This window comes from Cricetulus griseus, chromosome 6 (genome assembly GCF_003668045.3).
Source record: "Cricetulus griseus strain 17A/GY chromosome 6, alternate assembly CriGri-PICRH-1.0, whole genome shotgun sequence".
Classification (NCBI taxonomy): Eukaryota; Metazoa; Chordata; class Mammalia; order Rodentia; family Cricetidae; genus Cricetulus; species Cricetulus griseus.
The window spans coordinates 31,925,787-31,936,949 of record NC_048599.1 but is presented as its reverse complement, the minus strand read 5'-3'; the positions used below and the strand labels follow the sequence as shown (position 1 = coordinate 31,936,949).

The window sequence follows — 11,163 nt, the reverse complement described above, 5'->3', positions numbered from 1 at the left end:
GTGTCTTGTGTTCTTTATTTCAGCTGAAAGTCTTGACTAAGGATGCCTTTTTTTGTAAGTCAACTTTTACAGAAAACAGTTGCAACAATTAGATGTCAAAAGCAAGTCAGTGTCAGTAGATTTGAAGAGGCTATGGTCAGTACTTCAACAGAAGCATTTATTCTATTAGCATGGTAATAATACATCTTTATGAATATTTACATTTTTACAAATCTGATTTTTGTTTTTTGGTTTTAAGGACTTCTAAATCTCTTAAGTTTAAGGACCAGCTAAAAAAATTGAAAATTCTGATTTATACCTAAAGAATCTATACTCAGCATATCTTAGATGATATTTTGCAGTAGAATTCAAATTGGGCTCTTCCTTTCAGTTGAGCACACTAATTCCCTAAATGTGTGTCTGGAGTCCACACATAGCGTTTGCATTTCATTACCAAAACAAACTTAGACGGGACACCTTCCTGTAAAGCCTGAGGATTTGTCTCAGTTTTTCCATCCCAGCCTAAGATTGTAAGGTAAGATTTCTCTTTGACCTTCTGATTTAGGACATTTGTGCTTTAATATACAGGTAAAGCACACCTGTTAATCTTTGCTTATGTGGGAAAAAAAATCTACCTTATCTTTGAATAGAAAGGCATTCTGAAGCTGTTGAGTTCATTGCTGATGCTGTGAAAACAGCAGGAGCCTTTTGTTGTTGAAACAGAGTCTCTATTAGGAACCTTTGTATGTTACCCTCACTTCACATTATAGTAATGAATCCTACTACTAATTTCTCTCATTTTCCAAATATTAAAGCTGTCTAGCCCTCCAAATAAAGCACTGTATATTCCAATAGGAGCATGTTGTCTTATTGTGTATAGTTTCATGGGTTCCCCAAATCCACGCTAATTTTTTTTTTTTTAATTTCCCCAATTCCTTGGTTTTGGTTTAGTTTTTAATTTCTGTTTTTTTGGCTGACGGGTCCTTAAGAAGTCTAATCAGAAGCCTTAGTGAAGTTAGCTGACACTAGGTTCCCTCTTGTGAAATGGGTGTATCTTGAGAACATCTGTCCAGCTCCTGAACACTTGGATCCTTCTCTTCTCCTCAATCTCTTACTAACTTGTAACCATGTTAGAATAGAAAAATATCATTTCAGTGAAAGTGCTGTTTAAAGCTTTCAAGAGGGATATTTACAGCTGTAAATGCCCCCCCCCCAAGCCTTAGTATTGCAGGCAATGGGCTGGTTTTGTTATTTGTATTCCATTATGTTACCTTCAGAGCACCTTTTTCGGGATCTCTCATTAAATTGTGTTATTGCCTGGAAACATCTGCATAGGGAACCTAGTAAGGAGAAAAGCAACTTCCTTAGCTGAGTGCTAAGGAGGTGATGTAAAAGTACAAAGCCATATGTGAGTGGGTATTAGATTGCCATTTAGCTTTTCAAAGGCAAATACATACAATGACCAGTAGGCTAATTTTCTTGCAATGACCTGGGACATCATAACGGCTGAGTGGGCATCCTCTCAGAAGTGGGAATCCTACCACTTCTAGATGGAGGTCAGATGCTCAGGGATTTGGCTAATATGAAGGGTTACGACATACAAGGACTTCACAGTTGAGGCTGAGCTGCTGGCAGTATCTGGGAGCAGCAAACTGGCAGGGCCAAGGAGAGTTAGCTGCCCCTCATAGTACAGGTTATGCCATGTCTGGCATGATTAGCCTCCTGTGCTGTCTGGAAGCTGCTGCCATTGGCCCCAGGGTTCTGAATGCCCTATGGTCTCAAGAACCCCAAAGCCTGCCCAGAAGCAGGCAAACTGGCAGTAGGAGTAGGGTGTGGGGAATCTCAGACCTTCCACCTTGGCAGGCATCTCTCCACTCCCTGGATGCAGCACCAAGCACCGCAGTCTGAATCTGCAGTTTCGTCCTTTCAATTCTCCAGGCAAGTGCACACACAGGACCTGTTAAGAAAATCAGAAACAGTCCCCAACCCCCGCCAGGTTTCTGTTTAAAATTTGAAGTCTTGACTGTAACAAAGTTTAGCTGTGCCTAGAAATCTAAAATCTAGACATCCCCTCAAGTTAATTTGTCAATTGCCAATCAAAGGCTACAGAGTGGCTTTACAACTCTTGTCTTCATTCTCAAGACTTCATGCCCATTCTGATAGGGTCAGAAAACCAAGGTGCCATCAACTGTATTCCTAGTGACTGACCGAGTCCTCTAATTTCTCACCAGGAAAAAGGTCAAAGAACAAATTATGCTCCCTTCATTCAGCATTAATTCTAACAGATGCTTTTGTGGCTGTTTTTCTATATTCTATTTATGGAATTGGGGTTAAAAAGACAATATGCTTTAATTTTGTGTGAAATGGCACTAAAGCTATTCACTACTGCAACATTGTGTTCTTTAAGCTTATACAGAATTAATGGTTAATGTTTTATTAGAAGTTATCTAAACAATTACTGAGGTTACAGAGACCCTTTTAAAACAGCATTTCATTCCATTTCAGATAAACATTCTAAAGCAAAATTAAACCCAAAAACCTTCTGTAAGAAACTTTAATCACCATTAAACCTAGAAAAAGTAACCTGACGATCACAGAGCAATCTCCATACTCACTGGAGGGAGGAGCTTTAGGTAACATGTGGACTTGGCTCCCCAATCTGGCATCTCTGGAATTTCCCCAGATACTCACCAATTCTCACTAACAGTAAAAAGGAGTCTTATGCTTCATCAATGTATCTGAGTTCTCTTTCTCACTGGGCTTGTGAATAGCCCAGTAACAGCATTTCAAGAGAACTAACTTCAAATAGTTAACATACAGGGGTCCACCACAACACTGTGGCATTAAATGGCAGGAGAATATTATCTGCTTTGATTGTATCTGAACTGGAATTTCAATAGCTACCACATAATGTAGGTATTACTTTTTTATATGCACAAATTGATATCTCAAAATCAAACCTATACATCTTTATATAATTATGTTCCACAAATTCATTTTTAGAACCATATGTTCAGTATGGTTAACAAAGCAAGCCTGTGGAAGGTGTGTGCATTCAGTGAACAGGATTGTGTCTCTGATTTGATTTAAATTGAAAGTAAACAGCTACTAGCGGAATGGAGTTTGAACACATCTGTGTTGATTAACTACTTGTTCTGACCTTTAGATTGTGGTTCTAAGCAAAGCCTTAAATAGGAGGGTTACACTCTCACCCTTGCATATACAAAACATCCTTCTTGTGTTCTTCAAAATTGCACACACATACTTCAATTTACATCCTAATGAAGATTACACAGAAGTACCTGCAATCCCTGCTCTTACTCCCTGCAACTTTCATTCTGCATTTTAGTTTCCATGCCTCTGCTGAGAAAGATGTCAGACCCCAAAATGTACTGCAAAATTCACATCTGCAGAGTTAGCATTTCTGAAAACCCGATTTTGCTGTGGCCTCTGCTCAACTTAGAGAGGGCTTTGTTCCACCCAGCCCCTGCTCCAGTTCTCCCTCTTGGTTGTGGAGACACTTATCCTCCTCTTCAGTTAATGAGTTTCACCTAGTCTAGCCGTTTGTATTTTTATAAAAGATCTGTGAAGCACCAACTGCAAAAGAAGAAAAAGGCTCTTGCTTTGCATTAATCAGAAAGTGGAATTCTATAGGAAAAACATTTCTTTTAATGTTTCAGGAATCAAACCTTTTCCTAATGTCAGGATGTGCTCAGTAAGTCTCTGGGTGTAGAATGTTAAGCCCTCTGCAGCAATTACCTCAAGCTTGGGGTTTTTACTACTTAAGGGAATGCTAAACGGAAAAAGATATGGCTACCGTAAATATACTTTCAGAAAATGGTGAATGGAAAAAGATTGTTTGCTCCCGGGGACCTTATTTTCAGTAGAGTTCATTTAATTTAAAGGATGCTTTGTTCTGGAAATAAGTTATCTACGGGAAAAAAAAAAACTTATAGGTTTATTTTCCTTAAGGGTATCTGGATGCCTACGGACCATAAAGCTATTGTTTCTGTAAATGTTGATCTGTAAAAATTTTTTAAAAAATTTACAACTGTGTGGATTTTTAAAACATGTTTTCTAGAGGTAATATAGTCAAGCTGATGAAAACAAAGCACTTTGAATCGAAGCATGTCAGTAAAATAGCTTTACCAGCAAGATTAACACTGATTTCTGAAGTCAATCTACTAATAATGCAAAAACTCAGGCTGGAAGGTTTTTCTGTTTGTTTATCACACCATGTTTTGACTAATTTGTCTATTGAAATGCTTTAAAATTAAATCTCATCCTCCAAAAATCCACATTCGTGGTTTGATAAAAGACAATCTCTTTGCTCCATAGCCCCCTCCCTTTTCTTGCAGTGAAAGGAACTAGAGTTTATTTTTTTAAAAAAGAGGATTTAGTTTATAAAATACATTTTGGAGAAAGTTCCAGCTTGATTTCTATGTGCCTTCCTATATAGTTACTTTGAACTTTCCAGGAAAATGTTCAAACCATGAAAAGAAATTGAATGTTTCAGTCCCAAATTTGTTCTTCTAAAAACTCAAATGCAGAAGAGGTTTGGGGTCTCTGGTGACCATCTGTTTTGATTATTTGAAAGTACATTTTCCCCATTTTTTCCCTTAACTTCCATTAATTGTGTAAGTTCACATTATTCACTCGGCTTTTTCTTCAATACGACTATTTTAATAATGAGTAAATAAGCTGTGTTGCCACATTCCGCCAAAAGGAAAAAGAAAAAATATCCTTACAACACTTAAGAAAAAGAAATGAGCTCTTAACTTTTAGGAAGAAAGTACTTAAGGTTTTTTAAAGTTATATTTAAATATCCATTTGAAATATTGGAAATATAAATTGGCATATTAAAGAGTAAATACATTTATTTATGCAATAAAAATTGGTGCAACTCCTAAATTATAAACATGATGGAAAAGTATAATTATCTTACTTTTCTACATATCTTGATTACAACTCAATAAATCACCTCGTTCTTGACATGTTTTTAAAATAGATTGATAGTAATATTGGCAGTTTTACTTGCTTGTTTTAGTACTTTGTTGAGGAGTTCAAATTCAGGCAAAAATACTTTAAAGAGAATAAATACCATGTTTATAGAAGGAAATGCTATGTTTATCAGCTAATTTGGAAAGACCAGATTCTATATAAAAAGTATTTTACAACCCTTCTTTTTTTTTTTATGATGAGCCTTATCTTGGGGTGGGGGGTTGTGCTCATCTAGGATAATACACAATTACTTGGCTGCCTAATAATGAACAAGATATTTAAAATCAGCATTTAAATGTAAAAACAGTAACGATCCATATAATTAGGATTTCGATTCTTTTTATTCCATTGCTCTATTTTACCCAAATGGCAGTAATTCCTCGGCAATCATGTTGCTGTGTATATGATCCACTTTGTGCTACAATTCAATTTACTTTCAATCAAGCATTAACGAAATTGCACTTAGGGGAGGGGCTTTGCAAATTAATCTCCCAAAATAAATTCCACTTCAAGGATTCATCGTGAAAGCTGGTTGATTTATAGAGAGAGATACAAACACCAACAAAGTTTCCAACTTCTAAAACTCTGAGAGCTTTGGTTAGGAAAGTGGTGAATGTGGATTCCGCCTGTTCTTCGCATAACTTAGGAACTTCTGAAAGAAGGGAAATCACCACCTCCAAGTGTGGTGTCACATTATTCGGTCCTGGGCCGTCTCCCACCCCCAGCAAAGAGGTTCAAAGCAGCCCGACCCTCTCCGCGACTCATTCGTTCTTATCTCCATGCACTAAAGGCTCAGCTTCTGTACATTTCCCCCATCCGTTCTTGCAGTTTCTTGGCAGATCCTGCGGGTCGCCGCGGGCAGACCCCCGGGGCTCATCACCACGTCCTGCCATAGAGCAGGTTGGCACCGAGCACGCCTCCGCCGTAGTCCCCGGTGGCAGCGTCCAGGGCCGCTAGACCGCTCCCGGGACCGTGCAGCGCGGGCGGGCTGGGCGACAGCTCCTCCAGCTCCGGCGCGGGCGTCGGGGCCTGCGGCTGCTGCTGGCCTCCTTGGCCAGGCGTCGGGGTGCCCGCGCCGTTCTGGCACGGCTTGCCGTCCTTCACTAGCACGGGTACCGCCACGCGGCGAGGCGACGGCGGCGGCGGAGGCGGCGGGGGGCCGAGGCCACCCTCCTGCTGCAGCTGCTGCGCCGCCTTGTCCTTGGCCTGTCGCTTCATCTTGTAGCGATGGTTCTGGAACCAGATCTTGACCTGCGTGGGCGTCAGGTGGATCATGCTGGCCAGGTGCTCGCGCTCGGGCGCCGACAGGTACTTCTGCTGCTTGAAGCGCCGCTCCAGCTCGTAGACCTGCGCTTGCGAGAAGAGCACTCGGCGCTTCCTTCGCGGCGCGGCCGCGTGCAGCGGCGCGAGCGACTTGGCGGCGTCCGCGATGCCGGTCAGCGAACCCATGCCGGCCACGTTCACGCCCGCCGACGGCCCCATGAACCTGGAGACTGGGGAGGGGGCCCAAGAAGGACGGCCGGTGAGCCCCGGGCCCGCGAGAACCGCTCCCGCCGTCGCCCCCCCTCGCTTGACGGGACGGCACGGGCCCCCCGAGTGGCTCGCGGGACCCCACGAGCGCCGCGAGCCGCCGCCCGCTCCCTCCGCGCGCCCAGGGGCCGGGCGAGCCCCGCGTGCCCCAGGGGGCTCCCAAGAGACCCCGCGCGTCCCAGGCCGCCCCGCGCGTCTCCAGCCGTGACCCAGAACCCCTCAGGAGCCCCAGGCCGAGTCCCAGGACCCCCCGCGCGCCGGCCCTCGGGCGCCGCTGACTGGAACGCCAGCACCCTCGCGCCCCCGCTGTGGCGGGAAAAGCCCGCGCCGCCCGCTCGCCCTCAGTCCCGCGCTCCTGGCCCCGCTCACTTGACGAGTAGCGCGGGTCCGTGTTGGCGCCGTACCAGCCGGTGGCCGCGGCTGCCGCGCCGCCCCGCATGCCGTCCGTGTAGGCGGGCAGCTCACCCATGTTGCCCAGGCCGCCGTTGCAGTAGCTGCCCATGGCGCCGTGCGGGAACTGCGAGACGCCGGGCGGCATGTGGTAGGTAGCGGCCGCCGCCGCCGCCGCTGCCGCCGCCGCCGCCGCCGCCGCGCGTTGTGTCCCGCCATGGCGTGGGCCGGCTGCATGCCCGCCACGGCCGCCGCCTGCGAGGAGGGGCCGGGCGGCGGCGCGCGGTAGGCGGCGGCCCCCAGGGGCGTCCCCAGGCCGGGCGGCGCGCCGTCCATGACGCCGCCGAACTTCTTGTAGGTCTCCTCGATGGGGCTCAGGATGTCAGACACGGAGAAGGGCGTCGTGTGCTTGGGGCTCAACGACATGGCTCGGCGGACGGCCAGGTAGGGGGGCCCGGGGCGGGCGGGCGGCGGGCGGACGCGGCGGCCGCTCGTCGCCGCCGCCACCTCGGCCCGGCGGGCAGCGCCAGTGGAGAGCTGTCCGCGGCGCGGCGAGCCCCCGAGCTGCGGGATCTCGGGTTTATTTTAGTCCAGCGCCAGGTTTACGACAGACTCGGGGGGCGGAGCAACATCCCCAACGAGCAAACAATGGTCATTGACATCTTTTTCTCTCACCCCCCTTCCCCATAACGGAGGCAAAAAAGGTAAAGGACCATTTGGATGTTTCTTGAAAAGATCACCCCCCTTTGTGATCTTCATCCTTCGCACTTCTATCTGGGCTACCTTGCCCTCGAGAAATGGAAACTCTGAGGCCAGTGAAAGACCCCACTCTTGTTTCATCCAGACTGGGGAGTTTTCCTAAAGTGACTTTGTAGCAAAGTTCAGTATAACGTCGAGTGTGTGTGTGTGGCGGGGGCAACCCAGCTGTTAAGTTTGGGAGGGGGGTGGTTTGGAGGGTTCACCTCCTTTCTAGCTACCAGCTCCTCACTGGCTACATCATCTAAAGTGTAAAAAAAAAAAAAAAAAAGGCTCTTGGGTCCCACCATAAGAGCGCATAAAGAGAAGAGGTACAATGACCGTCCTCTGCCATTGTAGAGCCCCCTAATTTATGCATCGTTAGATCCTTTAAAGCATCATTTTGTAGGCAACCTAACGGACACTTCCAAATTAGCTCAAAGTATCCAAATCCAAAGAAGAGAGCCAACACACACACAGATACTAACAGAGATGCTGGCTTGTAAGTATGCTGTTCTTACTCTCAGGATGGAAATTGAACAAGAGAAAGTGTGTTTGCTAGAAATGTTTCATATTTAATTTGCACCTCCATTGCCGCTGTCTTTTCTTTGTTCCCATCTCCAGAATCTGACTTAGGATTTCTTCTTCTGGAGAGAGAGAGAGAGAGAGAGAGAGAGAGAGAGAGAGAGAGAGAGAGAGAGAGAGAGAGGGGGGGGGGGGCTCAGACATTTCAAGTATTTGTACTTGTTTGTAATGGATCTTTTTGGTGGTGGTGGGGAAATAACCTGTTTAAGGAATGTGGAAATGGACGTGGATGCAGAAAGCAGGTGAAAATGGCATCTCCTCTTGAAAAATGCAAACCTGTAAGCTATTTTTTAAAAATTGTCATCTCTTGGTTTACAAATGTTCCAGCATGACAAAGAACTTACACCTTATGAACTTCCACCAAATGCTGAGCAAGACAAAAAGACAAAGAAGTGTGCAAGCATGGGTAAAATTTGAAAGCATGAGTATAAGAAGGAAACAAAGACACATTTTTAAAGTTTTCCTGGAAACTGGAGTAGAAGAAACATGTTTCTTAAGCAAGATTTTATTGTGTCTAAAAACAAAAGGGTAACTACCAAAGTTTAACCTGGCAGCACATGTCTATGTCTTGAAGATCTGAACAGTTTAGCATTATCTTTTTCTTGATTTCAGTCCTGTGGTTTGAATGTTCTAGGTGATTTTGTCTTATTTTAACAATGTGTTCACTTAAGTACACTTTTGCAAAGAATCTGCCCTTTGTAGGGAGAAAAGGACCATATGATCATTCATGGAAAGAAAGTGATAACCAGAGGAGTGGTTAATATTTTAAAATACATACTATGGGACAAAATGCCAGGTTCTACTAGTCATTTACATCACTTATTGTCTTAACAAGATTGGTTATTGCTACAGTCTGACATGATGCTACTTTTACAGGTCTTTACTGAACTTGAGACACTTGAGCTTATGCCAGAACTGCCTACTTTCTTAAACTAATGGTATACAAAGAAGCTGAGGGTGGGTGGGAGAGAGAGAGAGAGAGAGAGAGAGAGAGAGAGAGAGAGAGAGAGAGATATCATTCAAATGCTAGGATTCTTTTACAATTTGTATTGCTTAGTACTTATTAGCTTAAAAACAACAGAAAGTAATCGTAAACTTTAATCAAAGATGAGGTAAGTAAATGTAGTTGTCATAATGTCTGCATATGAATGTCTCATACAAACCATTATATTTTGTAAGTTTAGACACATTTAAAAATGAAAACATTATTATAAACTTCATGTTGATGAGTTGTCCAAGCTGGAAAAAGTGGTTATAGTTTTTTTTTTTTCAGATGAATGCTACTCTGTTTTCAAATTATACGTTTTATCTCATGACATTTTATTTGTAGAACTTCAGTGCAGCAATTTTCTAAGTTGCTAAACTATATTTTATTGCCTAGTTTATCAGTGTACTTGCATGTGGAAGTTTTCCATCTTTAAATTAAAAACAAAATGAAACAGAGTCTCTGCCAAAATTCACTTTCTGACTGCTTAGGAACATCATAAGTCAAGTAGAATTCCTTTCCTGAACATGAAAGATTCTGAAAGAAAAAACATTTAAAAATCTTCAACATTTTCTAAGTTTTATGTGTCTTACCCTAGACATTTATTTCATACCTTTAAAATGTAAGTGCTATTTGTGTGTGTGCAGATGAATTTAATAATAGAATCTGGAGAATGTATACATGTATATTTAAATACAAAATAGTTTGGTATTCTGTTGAAGATTTCCATCAAACTGGTTTCTTCCAATTATTTTCTGCCCAAATTATGATGAAAATTTATAGCTAGTAGATTGTTAAATATTATTGACACAGGGATTGTCACAGAAAATGTATTTCCAAGGAATGTTTTCTTGTTATTCCCTGACCTCATGTTGACACTCAGCAGAAAGAATGAAAGAAACGATGGAAGGAAGGAAGGAAGGAAGGAAGGAAGGAAGGAAGGAAGGAAGGGACAGAGAGAGAAAGGAAAAGAGGAAGGAAGAAAGACACAGAAAGAGAAAGGAAAGAAAGAAGGAAGGAAACAGATAAATACTCTCAAAGGGAATACAGTAGTGAACAGAGATGATTCCCCCTCTTCTACTCTCTAGTCTCATTTTCCATTTCTTCTCCTCACAACACTTGACATTGTTACTCTGCTGCTGGGATTGGCTCTACATATTGAAGCACAATGCTGCTTTACAACCAGGGGACAGTATGTATTTGGTTTTTGGTGCCTTCACTTCTTTTCCAGAGTTCATATTTTTGTAGTTTCACACAACACTGAACACTTACTAAGATAGCCTATAGCAGATAAAGAAAAATTTGCAAGACAAAAAGATTCAGTAGGTTCTTCTGGCCTTTTAAAAAATAATAATTGGCTTTTATTGAAAATCTCTGATATGTTCATTAACCTTAGAAGCAAAAACCTTGGCAAAACAAAACAAAACACTAAAATAAAATAAGAAGAAAGAGCCTTCCCTGCAATTGGGATTTACTGTTGTCATGAAGCTCAGTCAGAGAGGCCTGGGGAAGAGGGGAGAAACCTTGTGACAGACCCCCTTTGATGCAGAGTTCCAGCCAGAACCAAGAGGGAGATTTTGTCTTTCTGTGGTGGCACATAGATTGTCAGTGGCTCCTGATTTTCTACATCAAGTTGAACCATTCTTGAAAATATTACTCTCTGCTGACTAATCAAGAACATAAGCGATATTTTAGAAACGAGACATTTGCTGCACTTGTGGTTAGTTTAAATAGTTGTAAAATAATTTGACTAGTGAAATTCTCATGCAGAAGAAGTAGCTGTAATATTACAATACGATCTTTTTACTTGGAAAGGAATAAAGAATAATGTCAGTAGCATGTTTTGTGCAGCAAAAGTATAAACTAAATTCTAAGAAGACAGAATGAAATTTATTTTAAATTTTGCTGTTTTTATCAATTTCTGGCGTCTTGTTCCCTTTTTTGTTTTTAGTCTTCCT

General features: G+C 42.9%; 1 protein-coding gene and 1 pseudogene across 1 annotated transcript; one reads left to right on the top strand and one right to left on the bottom strand.

The window, feature by feature from the left end:
- Window positions 1–5,856: 5,856 nt before the first annotated feature.
- On the bottom strand, window positions 5,857–7,326 carry LOC113836350 (homeobox protein Nkx-2.4-like). Its single transcript, XM_027420970.1, is given in 3 exon segments — window positions 5,857–6,473; window positions 6,880–7,104; window positions 7,107–7,326. Coding segments are annotated over 3 exon segments (1,062 nt in total).
- LOC107980340 overlaps window positions 7,325–11,163 on the top strand; it is a 100,885-nt pseudogene continuing 97,046 nt past the window's right edge.